The 18,360-nt window shown below is 40.4% G+C and overlaps 2 protein-coding genes across 2 annotated transcripts; one reads left to right on the top strand and one right to left on the bottom strand.

The window, feature by feature from the left end:
• Positions 1 to 939: 939 nt before the first annotated feature.
• On the bottom strand, positions 940 to 17,236 carry nol6 (nucleolar protein 6 (RNA-associated)). The gene is made up of 26 exons (XM_063489438.1): positions 17,105 to 17,236; positions 16,675 to 16,890; positions 16,422 to 16,538; positions 16,154 to 16,333; positions 15,893 to 16,061; positions 15,610 to 15,744; positions 15,048 to 15,211; positions 14,216 to 14,336; positions 14,049 to 14,107; positions 13,835 to 13,936; positions 13,630 to 13,745; positions 13,264 to 13,441; positions 12,948 to 13,070; positions 11,432 to 11,580; positions 8,215 to 8,290; positions 7,494 to 7,634; positions 7,196 to 7,313; positions 6,831 to 6,985; positions 5,980 to 6,143; positions 5,714 to 5,866; positions 5,505 to 5,602; positions 5,224 to 5,348; positions 2,342 to 2,431; positions 2,050 to 2,250; positions 1,444 to 1,545; positions 940 to 1,252 (listed from the first exon to the last, which is right to left on the bottom strand). The coding sequence occupies exons 1-26, from the start codon at positions 17,141 to 17,143 to the stop codon at positions 1,103 to 1,105; spliced, it is 3,441 nt and encodes a 1,146-aa protein (XP_063345508.1). The 5' UTR covers positions 17,144 to 17,236; the 3' UTR covers positions 940 to 1,102.
• Positions 8,178 to 11,388, top strand: LOC134638658 (E3 SUMO-protein ligase ZBED1-like). The gene is made up of 2 exons (XM_063489439.1): positions 8,178 to 10,013; positions 10,118 to 11,388. Exons 1-2 carry the CDS (start codon positions 8,517 to 8,519, stop codon positions 10,667 to 10,669), a joined length of 2,049 nt encoding a protein of 682 aa, XP_063345509.1. The 5' UTR covers positions 8,178 to 8,516; the 3' UTR covers positions 10,670 to 11,388.
• Positions 17,237 to 18,360: the final 1,124 nt, after the last annotated feature.

Genomic DNA, 18,360 nt, shown 5'->3' on the forward strand with positions numbered 1-18,360 from the left:
CAACCTTTAAGATTAAGCATCTCTCAAGAAAATCATGGATGTAAATGGGCAGCATTAAATGAGCAAGGAGAACCAAGCTGACAGAGGAAACTGGCACAAGCATGGGGAAGACATGCAAACTGCACCCAAAAGGAATTTTGAACCTTTTTAGCCGCAGGGCAATTGTGTTAAACACTAAGCTTCTGTGCTTATGGTTGTCCTTTTGTTTTAGTAGGGAAATCAAGTTTGACCAAGATATACTACAAGAATTTAGCTTCTGCTGCCTTTTTGCTGTCTTGCTTGTACAAATGTTAAAAGTTGTGACTCCAAGCCATGTTTAGTTTTTCTTATAATGAGCAACAAAGGTGACAACTTAAAAAAAAATAGAAAAACTTAAAAGCAAAACAGTCACAAGTTCCATTGCTCTTCTTGGTAATCATAGCCTTTTTCTTTGTCTAAAATAAAACACAAACAGTATCTTTGCATCAGCAGCAGTGATGAAATAGATCCCGTTTGCCGAGTTTTGAATGTCTACCAACAGTTTTAGGTTACTAAAATGGTTACTCATACAGTACTTACACATAATTGCTGCATATGGCTACATTTGCTTTCAGTCATAGATAACTGTATTCTCTGTTCATCACTTAGCCAATTAAATAAGAGGAAAAAGTTTTAAAGTTCCATTAAAATGATTAAAATGTCCCTTTGTGTGGAAGGAAGGAAATTCTCATGAGAAACTTGAGTACATATAAATCTAATTATATCTAATAAAAAACTATGATAAATGACTCAAATATTTTATCATAAATGTTTCTGAATAACTATTTTTTAATAAATGACTTTAAAGCTAAATGTCATTGTTTTGCAGATGTGCAAGTGTTATACACCTATAGATGTATATAAATCAAGACAATTAAATGAAATTAAGAGGCAAATAAACTGAAATACAAACAGCATGTATGCATTTATTGGACATGAAACAAACACAGATGGATGAGAGAAATATAGCCAGAACTGTTAACGAATATGGTTAACAAGAAGCTCAAAATTCATTCACGTTTTCACTGTTTTATTATTTTGTAATGGAATTGAACTGGGGGGAGTATGTTTATTTGTGCTGCGTCTAAAAGGACCATTTTTCAGTCCTGGCCTCCACTGACTTGACTAAGCCCTTCCCCATGATTCGGAAGTCCTCCAGTATTGCTTCAACATTGGGAACAGTCTTAGCTTCATCTCCAGTGACCTCCACGCTGCGAGCAGACACCTGTGACGTCTGAGGTTTTGTGAAAAACAAAAACATAATAACAAAGAAAAAGGAAACATGAGGAAAAGGTGATTAGTGTGAAGGTGTGAAAATGAACAGAATGACTATTACAAAAGCAAGTTTTCCACACCCCCCCCCCAAAAAAATCTTTTTTTTTTTCCTGCCTTCATGTTTTTAAATGGAAGTCACTTTGCAATTACCTTAAAGGGGGTTGGGATGAATGCCTTTGGCTTCCATAAAACTGTGATTACTGTTCCACCACATGGATCACAGAAGAAAAGGGCCAAGTCTCCAAATGCCTCCTGGAAATTAAAAAAAATAAAACTATGTTACGCATGTCAACTGACACTTATTTGTGAAGCTCAAAGCAAAACTTATTAGAAAATCATCGGGTATATCCCCCCCTAAAAACAAACAAACAAACCAAAAACAAACCCAAAACCCACTTCAGTTTGACAAGCTTACTCTAGTAAGTCCAAATCAGCTTGGACTGACTGACTCGATGCTTTTGTTATAACTCACTCTGTCAAAACAGGACTGTGATAGACATGTAAATGATGGGATACAGAGGAAGAACGGGAATTAGTATGAATGTTGTGCAGTTTGGATTTCACTGCCTTACAGTATAAGAACAGCTGAGTTTATCTCGGATTTTCTCTTGTCTACGATTTAATTTTTTATTATCTGGAAGCGGCTCTGTTGTATCACACGTCAGCTTTCAAGCATAATATCTGCTTCACGCCTTTTTTTTGAAAAGTCTGTCAAAAACACACTCAGCATTTGAAATGTTGAAAGACATTGCTCACTCTTAGCTCTCCCAGGTAGAGGGACACAGGGTTGTAGTCGATGACTGGAAGGGGCCCTCCAGGCTGAGTCACACTGCCAGACATCACGCCCCTGCTGAAGGTGATGGCCGGAGGATCTACTGCCTGGTCGAGCAGGGGGACCTGCTTTGGGTTCAGGTGAATCACAACATCGTAAGCGTCCAGAGGAGGACGCAAAATCACCTACACAAATACAAAGAACGCATGAAAACGCTGAAATAGCAAAAATCTGCATTTATATAGTGGATAAATCATGAAGGCAGTATTCACCCACCCTGACATCCTGCTTCTGGCTGCCATCTATCAGCTGATGTTCCAGCACTTTAAGACTCTCTGCAGCCACCATTATCACACGCTGCAGCATCTGAACACACATTCAAAAGTGACTTTGAACATTTTGAACTATTAGCACCAAAAACACTGTCTCGGTTTTCAAACTAATAGTTAGCACTGGAATATATGTTACCCATATCTTGTAACATAATTTTATCTGGGGACCTAATTTCATATGGGAACTGCATAACAACTGGAAATCTGCAGTGAAAACACCATTTTCTGTATGGTTTCTAATTTTGCCAAATTGTTGAAAATAAAAACAAAAACAAACAAACAACAACTTTAAATACACACCTTAAATCTGCTTTGAACTTCCACCACATTTTTAATCAAAGTTAGTTGATTGCAACAATAGGGCAATCCAATTTCAAACCACGTTAATTGAGAGAAATATAACATCATTCAACCTGATAGTGCTTTCTAGTCCAGATATGAATTGTTTCAACCTCTATGACATTTTTGAAGTCATGGTCATGGAAGTCTATATTGGAAAACACTGTCATTAGAAATAAACTTAATATTCAATCTGTTAATGGATTACTTTCATAGTCTGCTCCCTGGTGGTTATTCACAGGAACTGCAACAACTACAAATTTAAAAAAAAAAAAAAAAGACTCATTACCGAACTCATCTCTACAAAAATGTGCGTACTAATTCAACAATGACCCCCTCAGGCTTTACATTCTCAGGGATGTGAAGCCTGAGGATCCACAGGAGGTAAACTAGAATCAATGTCAACATTTGTAACTAGAAAAAGTTGCATTTTCGCGTTTTCAGTGGAATCTGCTGAAAACAGCAGAAGAAGTAAAACCATGTGCTGAAAGGAGGTGAATAATGAGAAAATTATGAAGAAGCAGAATTTTTTGCTGAAAAGAGGTGAAAAGCCAAAAATTCTGCTGAAAAGGGGTAAAGAAGCTGAAATTTGTACAGAAAAGAGGTTACAAAGTTGAACTGTGTGCTTAAAGAAAATGTTGCCATGAGCTAGATTCGAACCCAGGCCTCCTGGTCTCAAGGCGGATACTCATTTCACTCAGCAACCTGGTTCTCAAGTAACAGAAAAGAGGTGTAAAAGCTGTAAATTCCACTGAAAATAGTTGAATAAGCTGAACTTTCTGGAGAAAAGAGGTGAAAAACTGAAAATTCCGCTGAAAACAGGCAAAGAAGCAGAAAATACTGCTGAAAAGAGGTGAATTAGCAGAATTTCTGCAGAAAATAGGTTTCTGCTTAAAACAGCTAAAAAGGTGGGATTTGTGCTGAAAAGGGGTGAAAAACTGAAAATTCTGCTGAAAAGGGGTGAAAAAGCTGAAATTTTTGTTGAAAAGAGTTAAAAAAGTTTAACAGTTAACTGAAAAAAATGTTGCCATAAGCGGGATTTGAACCCTGGCCTCCCAGTCTGAGAACGGCTGCTCATCTCACTGAGGTCAAAGGAGTTTGCAAAGAAAAGCGTCTGGACTTCTTTAAGTTGCTTCTTAAGTTGCTACTTCTTTAAGTCCAGACGCTTTTCTTTGCAAACTCCTTTGACTACGATGACCTGGATGACTGAGAACTTTCACAGTCATCTCACTGAGCTAAAACATGGCTCTGTTCGGCAAGCTAAACTGGTGATCACACTGATAATATGGTCCCATTCAGCAAAATTGGTCAAAAAATGGCATAAAAAGCTTAATATCTCAAAAAGTATAAAAGTTATCAGCACCAAAAGATATAGCAGGCATTAGCAGAAGGAGCAGAACAGTTTAAAGTTTGAATGGTGAAAATCGGCTTAAAACTGTGGGAGTAGTTAACCAGCAAAGGTCTGAGCAACTAGAATAAGGTAGAAGAAAGAATAATAAAGAGAAACAGGATGAGGCATTCACACAATTAAGTCCACAGTGACGTCTCTATCAGGACGTCACAGCACAAATTTCCTGTTCTCCAAGAACTATAAAGGAGGATGCTGGGAGAGGCAGGTCCTTAAAATTGTTGTTTCTAACAGGAGCAAGGTAGCCAAGCACAGGAAACCTATCTGGGTCAGCCGCACACTATGGGAGGCTCGTGTGCATGTCTTTTCTGTACGATATTGTGTGCCACAGGACTACTTTACGGCTGCGGTCACGTCCAAACAGAGGAATATGAAACTAAATATTTTACTTATTTTACTACCAAAGAGGATGGCAACGAAAAGCAGCTGGTGAGCTACACCTGATGGTTTTAAGCTGATATAATTAATGATGTAAACATCGTTCTCAGATTTATTTACTTCAATGTTTATCATTTGACCCTTTGAAATTTTTTATGTGCGGTTTCAGATCAGTGATTTACACAACGTTTTGGAAAGACTTCAGAACCATCCGTTTCCAGTTCTAAGAAAAAAGCATGGCTATCTCCCTGTGGTATGCAAGGCAAAAACTAATACCAGCTGGAATTTCTAAAACTGATCTAGTCAGTCTGTTTAGAACAATTTATCATCTTTTATAGAGGTACTGAATCACTCTCTCAATTTAATATGATTCCTGTCTTTTCAGTGTGATCCAGGAGAGCAGTGTGCACTAAGAAAAGGATCCCGGATCGGAAAACTATGTGACTGTTCTTTGCCAAGAACATGCAACTCTTTTCTACACCGCTGTTTATGATTCTCTGCATCTGCAAGAAACTTTTTAAACACTGTAAAAGCAAAAGGAGGGGAAAACACTTCTGATGTATTTTAAGCTATAGTACATTCTTCAGTGTTCTTTTCTTACATGTTTACTAAACAAATGTAATATTTAATCATTTAAAATTCAGCGCTGAGAGCTGATCTATTAAATGCTTTGTTATTTGTGTACTTGTGTGTCCACTGACCTGAATGCTAGGTGAGCGTTTGGTCCACATAGACAGTTTTTTGTCTTTAGGCGTAGCTATAAACATGACAGGCAGGGACTCCCGGGTGGCCATGAAGCCATTCTTGATCTCTGTGTAGTCCACAGCTACACGTGACAGAGAGGCGAACAAGATTTGGCGTTGAAACAATAAAGCATATGGACGGATGTAGAAGTATGTTGGGTGAGTAAAAAGAAAGAGGTCAAGAGGGATTTGTTTGTGTCACACACACGGAAAAGGGGTGTGTGTGAGAGAGCACTTGCCCGTGAGCTGGTTGTTGAGGTTGACAATCAGCGGATTGTTCCTCCAGTCAAAGGAGGAGAGCAGATGAAGGAAGCGAAGGAAGGCCACCTGTGGGGAACTGAGGAAGATGGAGAAATTCACTCACATGACCCATAACAAACAGAGGAAAACGTGTTTCCTACACAAAAAAAGCAAGGAAAAAAAAAAAAAAAGCAAAAGTGGTGGCTACCTGGGAGCAGTAAAGGGAGCGGGCTGCAGGAAAAGCGACGCCACCAGCAGGTCTGCCGTGTCCTCTGTAATGTCGTCGCTGAACAGCTGAGCACTGAGCCAGCGTTTGGCCAGGCGACATGCTGCGCCAAAACATGGGTGTTGCTGCTGGAGCCTTCAAATAAAAAGACAAAATGTACCAGACTGAAGAGAATGAAAAGACACAACTAAAAACACAAGTCTGCTTTGTCACACAGGAACTACTTTGTATCACTTTCGAACTTTTACCCATGTAATGTGCTAGTAAGCAGAGGCTTGTGAATGGTGGCCATCTCCAGAGCCTGGGCCTCATCGTTGTCTCTTACTACCAGCAGCCCCTCTGCAGTCAAGCTCTCCCGGAGCACCTGAGGTTCACGGTGGTATGCTACCTGGATTCGGAACACCAGGCCATCCTAGGGGCAAAGTGAAACATGTGCTGCTTTAGCCAAAGGTTTCTACCTGTAGAATGGGACTTTTTACTCCTGACTACCACCAAGTGCTTGCTCTTTAATTAAACTGATGAACTTGTCTCCATTTCTTTAAAAGCAGGGTGTCTTACAGAAGTGCACTGAGAGAACATGCTATGATTTGATGCAATATAAATTATACCAAATTGAAAAGGCAGCTTAAATAAAAGGAATATTGTTACGTGCAATCAAACATTACAAAAAAATAAAATATTCAAACAACTTCAGAGTATACACTACTAAGTTACCTACTGTCAAATGTACTTAAGAAACTTAAGAAAACACCAGCAAACAGAAAAACGCACACAAAACACAATGTAAGTGTTTTTGGGGAGACAATAATGTGACGGAACAGCTGCAGAAGCTACAGTATTATATAAATAATGTGATTAAAATGCATGGAGCCCACCTAACCATACTTACAGAGGTGCTCTGTCTTGTGTTAAAATAAGAGAAAATAAAGTTAATATTTGTTGGTCTGTTTTTTTTCCCCTAGATCCCTCGTTGCTCTAAGAATAAACTGTTGCAATAAAGACAGAGTGGCTCAGTGACCCTTCTCTAAGTTATAAATTATATATATCAAGTTAAATTTCACAGAAAAGTCAGAAAGGGTACACATAATTAAAAACATACCTTCCAGACATCCAGGTGGGTAGGACAGGGCCTGCAAGTATAGCTATGGTGCTTTCTGAGTAACTCCCCGAGTTGGATGTGAAAGGCAGCTCGGATATGCTGGATCGCGAGGCGGTCATGAGGCCATTTCCCACTGCCTTCCATGTGACAGATTACTGCAAGAATAAGACAACCAATACACTGGTGTATGACTTTGCATTGCTACATGTCTGTAGTACCCAAGAATATGAAGATAAACGTTTTCGTTTGAGTGAAAGTGTATGCATAATACACCATGAACAGCAGCCAGAGTGGAAATTACTACACATCTAGGTGCAGTATTTTTAAAGACCCTTTAAAAATGTTCCAATGAATGAGCCACTAACCTGTAATAGGAGTGATATAGACAGGACATGGTTTGCCTTCCTTAGGCACCAGTGATCTGGAAGTTTTCTCTCTGTCAAAAAAGGAATACTCCAGTTTCAGTGGCCGTGGGGGAAAGACCTGCAAGGCACAGTTGAGTACAAATTCACAGTTTAATATAAAAGACATCAATATTTGATCAAGAGCTCATAGGCTTGGAGTGGGATCAAGGTGCCATTTTAAAATTATGCATTTTTTAACAACTTATACCTATTACTGCCGTCATGGCAGCAGTTTTCTGGTAAGAGCAAGGCGTTTTACCTGTGTGTATCTGAGTGCAGGGTGTGCTCCTTGAACAGCAGTGATGGTGAGAGGCAGACCTTCCAGCCTCCATAGTTTTCTGCTCAGGTCATCATAGGACTGAATCACCACTAAGCTCTCCTCCTCTCCAGTGCCAGACACCTGAAAAGCATAATGTGTATTAATATTGAAAAAAGACATTCAGAGGCAGATGCAGTGATGAAAAACATCACTGATGCCCTCTTCTGGTGGTTTTCAGCATTAGACTTTATTTTTAACACAAAGAATTATTTAACTGCTAATATAGATTTAGCTACAATTACAGAATTTGTTACAATTTTTTTAAGTAAAATAATAAAAGAAAGTTGAGCTTTGACAGACAAATAATTATCAGGAAAACAAAATGCCAGTGGGGTGTGTTTTTGCATGTGGTTGTAATGGTTATATGTATTTATATAACAAATCCCAACAGTTTTAGAATGTTCTTGCCATTTTAAGTAAATCATAATTAGACCATTATAGCTGTTATTTTATATATATATATATATATATATATATATATATATTTTAGGTATAACAAGACATAATACTATTATTATTGTCAAACAAACTAAGCATACTTTCTAGATTGATCTGTATTGACCCAAACCATACTGTTAGGGGAAAATATGAACGGTATGTCAGAGTTCGTCTTGAAATTTCCATCATACGTGGCTAAAATAATTCAATAATAACGGTTTACCTCACTTCCCGTTTTGATGACGTCATCCACCATCGCCCCGACATACCGCACACAGGATTCGGGGATGTCTGCGTGCCTACGGGATGACACGCACGTTCTCTTTTTTTTTAAACTTTAACCTTCAGTGAAATTGTACACATAATTGCTTCACCGCCAGGTTTTTCTAGGGCACATGCCGAAGTGAAACAGGTCACAGCCTGTTTACATTCCCCCAAACCCCGTTTTATTTTTTACCCCACCCCCGATAGCAGTCAGTGCTAACATTTGCTAGCCTGCTAAGGCTTGGAAGACCTGAATTAAGTATGAAGCGCACAGGCAGGAGGCGCAGCTCCGTGTGGGACTGCTTTGAACAAACGGGGAACTTCGTCCGCTGCATGAAATGCAACGCGACGCTGAAATACTGCGGCGGAGCCACGACCTCCATGATGAACCACATGAGCAGGCACCATTCATCCGCGACGCCGATGGACGAGGACGAGAAACCCGTGATCTGCACCGTTCAGTGCATCGAGGAGGATAACGCTTCCAACAACTCGGAAATCACGCAGGTTGCAGTCATGTCACCCAACATAAACATCACCCCTGCTGAGCGGGACTCCAGCGAGAGGAAACGCCTGAAGCGGAGCTCCGTTTGGGATATCTTCATCAAAGTGGACGACGAGGTTCACTGCACGATGTGCGGCACGAAGCTCAAATACAGGAGCAGCACCACCAGCATGATGTACCACATCAAAAACAAGCACCAGGACGCAGCACCCAACGACGGTGTGTCGCTGGCAACGCATGCGGAGGTGACTGAGCTCATCTCCAAAATGATAGAGAAGGACATGCTCCCCATCAGCATGGTTAGTGGCGATGGTTTTCGCGAGCTGCTTGCATACACTGTGCACAGTTATAAAATGCCATCTGTTGGTGATGTTACACGCATTATTGAAGGCCATTTTCATGAGAAGGTTGAAGAGCTTATGGTGCAGCTGGGTAGAGTGGAGAAAGTGGCTCTCACTGCAGACTTCTGGACAGGTCTCACCTTTCAGAGGTACATGACCGTGTCGTGTTCATTTATAACAGACGACTGGCAGGGGAGGTCAGCTGTGCTGCAGACGCACAAAGTTTCAGCAGGCAGCCACTCCACTGCAGACACTGTTACAGAGAGCGTGCTCAGCACCGTGCAGGCGTGGGCCATCGCCGGTAAAGTGACCTCATGTGTTCATAACGACACGCAGAACAGCTTATCAGTCCAAGCATGTACCCGTGCCACCTGGGACTACACGATTTGCTTTGCCACAACGCTTCAGCAAGCAGTCAGCGATGGGCTTAGTGAAGATTTACTCCGCATTGTTGTTGCTGCCGGGAAACTAGTTAAGCACTTCAATTGCAACTTGCTCGCGAATGAGGCCTTGGAACAGAAGCAAGTTCAGATGTGCCTGCCGCAACGCAAGCTCATCCAGTCGAGCAAAGACAGATGGGACACCATCTGCGACATGTTTGAACGTTTGCTTGAACAACGGTGGGCGATTAAAGCCGTCCTCTCCGACCGCAGCGTCACCAGCAGGCAGGAAGCTCAGACCCTTGAGATTGAAGATGACTGCTGGCAGATAATTGAGAACTTCACGCCTGTGCTGGCGACACTTAAATGGGCTACAACAGTCATATCTGCAGATACGGAGGTGTCCATTTCGAATATCTACCCGATCACCTTCAGCCTGGTTCAGACTCATCTCGTGCCAAAAGAGAATGACGTCGAACAAGTCTCAGAGTTCAAGCTCAAAGTTCAGCAGTCACTTAGAAATCACATGGAGGTAGGCACCAGTTTTGACTGAAACATATTAACGAGGATAAAAAAAATAAATAATCTGCATTCCCTTTACATATATTTATGCCATTTTATTTTTACTTATTGCAGGTTGACTCTAACGACCTGGCTTCAAAACCGGCTCTTATCGCCTCCATGTTGGATCCCCGGCACAAACACCTGAGCTTCCTTACACCAACGGGGAGACTGGCTGCAAAGGTTAAGCTGCATGAACTAGTTTCAAAATTGGATGCAGTAGTAACTGCTACTGCAGGTGCAAAGGATGAGCAGCAGGAGACTTTGGTCACCCCGGATATTAGCCAGGCGGCTGTGCCCTCGCAAATTAGAAGTGACACCAAAAACACTATGGTGCTGCTCCTTGGCGACAACTACAGTTCTTCCTATGCCACCGACTCTGAGGCTCAGGTCGATTACTACTTAAGAGACATTGCTCCCTCGTTAGACATTAACCCTCTCGACTGGTGGAGGGTAAATGGACCGAGATTCCCCAAACTGGCAACTCTTGCGAGACACTATTTGTGTGTACCAGGGGTATCGCTGCCGTCTTTATTGTCAGAAGCAGGACAAACGTTTGCAACAATGCGCAGAAGACTGAGCCCAGAGCATGTTGACATGATGATCTTTGTAAACAGAAATGCATAACCTGCATGACCTTAGATGTTGAAGATGCTGGTGCCCTATACCAACAACAGAATAAGGTTACTGAAAGGTAACAGAAGAAGCAAGAAGTCAAAATAGGAAGATGTTGGCGTGTTGTACGTGCTCGTGTTCAACAGTGCTATAAGCCAAAACTTGTTTCAGACACTAAAACTTGGAAGTCATTGCCTTTGAGTTTTTAACAAAGTTTGCCTGCAGCAAAGTAACAGTTGCCATTACTTCGCTGCAGGCAAATATTTAACGACATCTTCCAAGTAGTTCTCAAAATTAAAACCAATCAGTTTGTTTTGTCACCTTGCTCAACTTCATACTGGCACTTCAGCCCTGAAACAGCTTGCAGTGAACCAGTATTAAAATTATGTAAGAAGTATTTGTGGAAATATGTAGTCATAACAAATTCCTGACACTCAGCTTCAAATGTCAGAACAAGTATCTAGAGGAGAGTGCTCTACAATCGTGCTGAAGTCTTTTATATGCCATATTCACCTTAACATAGGCATTATGTTCTATGAATGGCAATGAATACCTGTTTTTTTTTTAATATCAAATAGACTAACTTTACAATTAAGGACAGAACGAAAAAACAAAGCCTCTTTCTTTCTTTCACCGTAGTTTCTGTAAGCATTACAGCTTACTGAATATTTCTATCATTGTTATAGTTGGAAAAGATCACCACACTACACTGTATTAACAGTATTGTCAGTTCTTTAGTCTCTCAACTAAGCTCTGCTGAGATAAAATACATACAGCTGCAGCAAGTGTGTGATGATCTGTTTGGGAACCAGACGCTTTTGGCAAATGCTTTCTCCGTCCCACAGCACAGCCTCAGTGATGTCACCATCCTGGAAGCGACGCAACTCAGAGCGAGGACCCCACAGCTGACGAAATTCAGCCGCCTAGCACAGGAACATTTAGATTTTTAATTTTTCTTAAATCACAAGCACGATTAAAAACAAAGCCACAAAAAACAAGTAACAGAAAATATAAGCACAATTTCCAATTTACAACAACATGATCTCTTTTTATGTTAAAAGAAAAGCTGGTTACAAAGTGCAAGATCCAGCCATAGTTACACCCATGTGTCCATTTTAAGCTGCTTCCTTGTCACAAGGGGGGGTTGACACAATGGGTCACTCTACATGTTTTGAGTTCGTAGAGTTTTACGAAGGATGCCCTTCCCATCTCCAGTGACCTTGCGCTTGGCCAAACAAGTGTGTGAACCACTACACTATGAAGCCATGAGTAATACAGAATCACGTCCATAAGTGCTACATTTGTCCGCAGCAGTATAATATTCTTCAAGATGTTTACAAACACACTTGAAGTAAAAATACACTTCTTACACCTAGAAAACCATTCTCAAACTGAGCTGTGGCTCTGGAGTTAAAGTGAGTCGTCCATTAACCAGTCGGTAGTTGGATCCTCTGGTTCTTTAGGTTGTAAGTTGAAGCCCCATTGGGCAACATTCCCCAAATAACCCCATGTTTATCCATAACTGTGTGTATATGCACAGTATACAGCGCTTTATGATTAGGTGAATCTGGCTTATAGTGCAAGAAGTCTATATACAGTGGTCCCTTGTTTATCGCGGGAGTTACATTCTAAAAATAACCCACGATAGGTGAAATCCACGAAGTAGCCAACTTTATTTTTTACAATTATTATAGATGTTTTAAGGCCGTAAAACCCCTCACTACACCATTTATACACTTTTCTCAGACAGGCTTGAACATTTTCCCTCTTGTTTAAACACTCTCAAAGTTCAAACCTTCGTAGAAAAATGAGTCCAGTATTATAGAATGAAACCAAAGGCAAAATGTGCAAACCATTTCATCGACATTGTTGTGATTGTTGGGGAGAATACAGTACAGCACCTCAGAGTCACACTGCTAGCGATCGAAGATTTATTTAAATTTGACAAGCTGAACGCATTCTGTACTGTACAGGAGACACGGCACGAGATTGATTGACAATGGTCAACATCCAATCAGGACCCAGAAAGAAAAAAAAAAAAAAACACCATGCAAAATTGCACAAAAAAATCTGCAAAACAGCGAGGCCGCAAAAGGTGAATCGCATTACAGTGAGGGACCACTGTATTACACACTTGCACATTTCAAAAAATACAATTTGATTTACATGGACAATGACAATGAGTCATGCATGTAGCATTATGAGTGAAGTGACCTTTTGTCTTCAACTCCAATGGCTAAATCAAGAAATAAGCCCTATACATGCAATAAATAAAGGCAGGTGAGGTTACCTTGGGGCTGTCTGCTGGTGGGCCTCGTTCTAGGACAGAGGATGACAGCTCTGTCCTTAAGAGCAAACCGAAAGATAGCGGAGGCTGAGCTTTGTGCTTTGGGGCTTCGCTCTCCACAGACCACTGAAATAAAACCAAAATAAAGTAAGTTCTGCAGATAGCAATTTTGAGATTAACTTCTTTTTACACGGATATTTCATAACTTTGAAACATATCCACTGTTACATTAGTAGTATTAGAGCCAATTCTTTCTGCACATTGGTAACTTAGATAATATGAAATAAAGCAATAATTCCTGAATGCAAGTCTTTTTCACCTTAGGGTCAGGAGAAAGGGAGTGGGTAAGGAGGTGAATCCTTTGGGACAATCCTTGCTGGAGAAGTGACAGAATGAAAGGCAATGCAGTGTGGATGTAATCCCCACTGTGGTCCATCAGCTCACTAAAAAGATTCAGTTTCTTACAGCTGGACTGAAGCTTCACCAGCTCACACAACCTAAAGGGGAAATGAAACAGAAGAGCTGAGAGGATGAAGCAAATCACATGGAGGACTCTAATGATCTCTACTCTGAAAGTAAAAGTCCTCCATGTTTCCTAAAAAGAAGGTGCAGAAACCAACTGTTTATCTAGTATGCAAGGTTAACTAAATGTGTTAAATATATGCATTTGTTTATAGAAACATACTGGAACACATGGTCACTTGTCCTTATCATGGGTTTGGGTGTCATGAGGAGGCACTGGAACCCATCCACTGTAGGGTTGTCCCAGAACTGCATTGACAAAGATGCCTCATGCTGCAGCTGAGGAACCAAAGTGAAGAAAGTTCAGAAACAGTTGCTTAAAAATCACAAGTGGAAAAAAATGTTTAAACACACCACTGTTCAGTTACCTGTTTGTATGTACAAGCAGTGATGTCAGCACACATGTTAAGGTGTCCCGAAGGATCAACAAACACAACCTGGAAAGCATCATGGAAATCTGAAATGGATGGCTACAGAGAAAAGATACAGGGGGTTGGTTGAATCACAGTTCCAGAGTAAATGAAAGTGTGAATAAAGTACATGCACACAATTAGTGTTTTAAATTTGATTTGGATAACTCACAGCTGTAGAGTCAGGATCTTTGGCCAGGCTGATTCCATTCACTGTCAGATCTGTAGATGCTGAGGAAGAAGGTGCAAGGCATTCAAAACAGAGATAAGCAAGTTACCTTTCAATTACCAAAATTTTAAAAAAGGACACAGGAGAACATCCATTAAAACTAAAATTACCCAAGAAGTTCAAGGTGTTTCGAAGAAGCTGATATGCCGTCATGCTGTTACTGATTCTATGAGTGATCAGTAGATACGCCAACAGCATTGAAGCTAGGAAGCCATTAAAACAACCAGTGCCCTATAAGACATTGAGAACAATAAAGATATAAGATAAGAAAATAAATACACCCTAAAGTACGAAATTTTTTAGCTTTAGCTTTAATTCAGAGTTTTCAGTGTTGTGAAAATGGCTGTCCCTCTACCTGGCTAGATTTTAATGGTGACTTGTGCTAAAACCATGATGTGGAACAGGCAAGGATCAGAATTTCAGTTTAAAAGTATCTGGAAAGTTACAGCACTTCCAATAGTACGTGTTGCATTACTAGTGCAATATTTATTGATGATTATTAGTTGCATTATTAATCGATGATGCAGAATGTGTATAAATGTTTTCATGTTTAACTCTAATCTGCTTCCAAATCTTACGCTGCTGGAACCTCAGCTACTAGAATACAGATCTGAAAATTCATCAGATGTAGTTGTAGGCCATTTATCACAAAGAATAATTATTTAATCAATAATATATACTGACCTGGAGATAAACTAAAGTGATTTCCACGTCTCCTTTATTAGGCTAAGAGAACTTTTAATGTTTAACTAAATCAAAAGTTGCAGCACTTCAATATGATCCAGTCAAGAATAAAGTTGATTATAACCAACTTTAATCATTATCTCTGACTGGGGTTTTTGGTTTTGTCAAGCCATATAATGCAAATTGCTATGCTGAACTTTGCAGTACACTCCTCTGAACACTATGCAACAAGTGTGAGAACCAATGAGAGCTTCCTACCTGATCAAGCTCTCTTTGACGAAGCCAGACTTTAAGTAAAGCCACCCCATCAGTAAAAGCTGAGCACTGAGAGCTGACAGCAGAGAGGAACTGGAGGTGAGCCCTCAGCAATAAATCTCCCAGAACAGAGCTGTTGTAATGTGGAGTCGGAGGTTCAGAGCTCTCTGTGACAAAATAAGTTTATAAAAAAAAAAGATTTTTAAATTAAGGAGTTGCTGACTAATAACATGGCTATAAATATACAATACAATGAAAACTTGAAAATCCAGACACAGTTTGTTCAAAGGCTCAAGCTGCATCGGAAGGCCCAAAAAAAGGTAACAACTTTGAGATCTCCTTTGCATGCTCCTTTGATGTTCCTGCTTTGCTTCTCATTCCATCAGAAATATCCAGGTCCTTTTTTAAGCCGGTTTAATGTTTTTCTAGTTCATGACAGGCTACCTCTACTTCTGTAGTCGGAGGGTTAGTATTTAACTAAATTTAACATACAACTGTAAAATCATTGCCTGAGAAAGTTTACTGGAGGGGATTTAAATACTGGGATGAACAATAACAATCTTACCAGACTGGGAAGTCTGCAAACCAGTGTACCAGTCTGTCCTGATGTTATTCCTCTGGGGATGAAAACGGCTGGGCTTGAAGAACCCGGGAGCCGGACAGGCATGAACACGGAGGGTGAAGCTGGAATAGTCTTTACCTGGAATACAGAACACTTTTTATCTCAAAGTCACAACCAGAAAAAAAAGCCTTTTAGCATAGATGTTAAAATCCATATAATGTAAACGTAATGTCATTGAATAATGTTTAAAATGTATACAATATGAAATTAATTAAAACTTGAATACCTGGAGGGGTCAGCAGCAGAACAGGTCGAAGTCGATTCCCATGGAGACAGGAATACTGCATGGTCCCGATGTCAGAAGAGGAAGCGAGATGCTGGGCCAGGCCTGCCAGGTAGAGAGCCCTTTTCCTCGGATACCTCTGGTTCAGAACATCTTTTGGATGGAGGACATCCTAACAACAGACAGAATAGCAGACTGAAGGCTACGGAAACACAGCATACCATTGATGTTTTGTAGAATACAAAAGCAGTTAGGATGACTTACATTTGGAATTGTGACAGCCAGGTCCACCATGACATTTGGTTTGGTGCAGGTACCCAAGGGGTAGCTCCCGATCAGATCAATGGAAGAAGGAGGCGCCATGTGGAATTTCCCCTTTGTTGTTTTGGGCACCAAGAGAAATGGGACCTTCACTGCACCAGACAGCCAGGACAGGTCACTTACCTGAGACAAAAATCATGTGTGAATTTGTGTGGAGTTGACCATCTATTGCCAATCACAAAGCTTTGGTTACAACTGAAACACAAGATACCTCAACTTCTGGTGAGTCTGGCACAGACTGGATTAACTTGGTGACTGTCTGAATGAATGAATCTATTTGGCGTTTCCTGCGTTCACTCAATGCAACTTCTTTCAATAGCTCCTCCATCTATTATTGATGACAGATCGCTATCAGTTTGTGTGGTCAGTGGTTACATATGACAACAGGGTTAAGAGATATGATCACACTCCTTTTTTTTTTATCATTATCTCTTATGGTTATGTCACTAAATCTGGCGTCTCACCTGCATTTTGAGCAGACTGCAGTGAAACAGGCTTTCTGCCTCTTTCAGTTGGTTGAGCTCCTCTGCTGTAGGAGGTCGGTACAGATCATTTCGAGATAGCTTCACCGGGTGATAGACAACCTCCTCCCCTGCGTGATCAGCTTTGCTTCTTTTTGCTTTAACGGGAGCCTCATTTTCCTCGTCCTCCTCTTCTCGAGAGGAATCTGAGGGAATCATCTGTAAACAACAAATTATACATGTTGCACTGTAATACGTGTTACCAATATTCCCCCAGTACAGAATGTATGAAACAGGTAAGTTCGCTAAGTGATTCCAGTGCGACGTAAACAGCAAACTATAGGCATGCGAGCAGCACTCGTGCATCAGTGAGCAGAACTGCTCTTTTCTGAGCGATCGGGAAGCCAAACTATACTAAATTTTCAAGTCTTACCGCTGCTGTTTCCTCTGCAACGGACTGCTTCTTCTTCATTTCTAAACTGTTTTCGACGAGATAATATTTCAGTTATTTAGGAACGTTTCATCAACAGCGCTTTCCCTTCATTCCGCTTTCACATGTGCCAAGGGTTAGTGAAACGTGCTACCCAACAAAATATTTCCCTGATTGGGTTAGAAATGTAAGAGAGCTCGATGATTGGCTCGCTGCTCTCTCTGGGCGGGTCCAATCGCCTTTACCAAGATAGGTTGCACAACCAATCTTCTGATTGGTGCTCCGGAGCCGCTCATGCGCAGACACATGCCTATAATAGTTTCGATACAGGTAAAATAAATAAATAAATAAATAATATACCCACTTTTGAAATGGTAATATTTATCTGCTTTAAATTTCTGTTAATATTTATTTGTCAAATCAATACAAATGTACAGACAACGCAGATTCGGTATTTATAAGCAATTAATTGCTAAAAAAATAGTAGATACAATTCTGTTATTTTGCCTCCAGGGAAGAACACAATTATACAAACACCTATCAGCATAATGTACAATACATTCAACAACCCCACAAACTACAGCCTCTAAAGGATTGTGGCGCTATTACATCTTCCAAATGGTGAAAAACGGAACATTATAACCTTTATAAATGTATGCGAGAGTATAATAAACAGCTTTTCACTCATTTTAAGTCCAGTCTTTGTACCTGAACATTTTCATAGGAACATTTCTTTGTTTGGTAAGCTGCTTAACAATGTCCTATCATTCAAGCATAAAAATGCACCTAACTCATAGAACCAGCGTCCTATCTACACAAAGACAACATAGGAAAGAACTAATGTTGTTACAAGTGCTCTGTCACAAAAACACATACGCTGTTCTCACTTCTTTAGCAGAATTAATGAAAAATGCTATAGATCAGACAATTTGAATGGCATAAAATAGTATTTTTGCCCTAGCGAAGGGATTCCCAAAGAGTTATTAAACTTGGAATATCTCAATATCGTGTGCATGTAAGCTTAAAAATTTGAGGGAAAAAGGACAAATGGTGGACAAAAGAAGAAGAGGCTTAAAAATCCATCTACAGCATATGAAAAGTGTCAGAAAGTCTTGCCTTTAGGAAATGAGAAAAAATCCAGCAAAGAACTGATACAGGAACAGAAAAATCCCCCTAGCTCTTCAACTGATCCTTCTACTGTTTACTGCAGCCCCATCAGAAATGGTTTCAATTAAGGATGGCTTTCAAGAAGTCACGCT

Source organism: Pelmatolapia mariae, linkage group LG12 (assembly GCF_036321145.2).
Source record: "Pelmatolapia mariae isolate MD_Pm_ZW linkage group LG12, Pm_UMD_F_2, whole genome shotgun sequence".
NCBI lineage: Eukaryota > Metazoa > Chordata > Actinopteri > Cichliformes > Cichlidae > Pelmatolapia > Pelmatolapia mariae.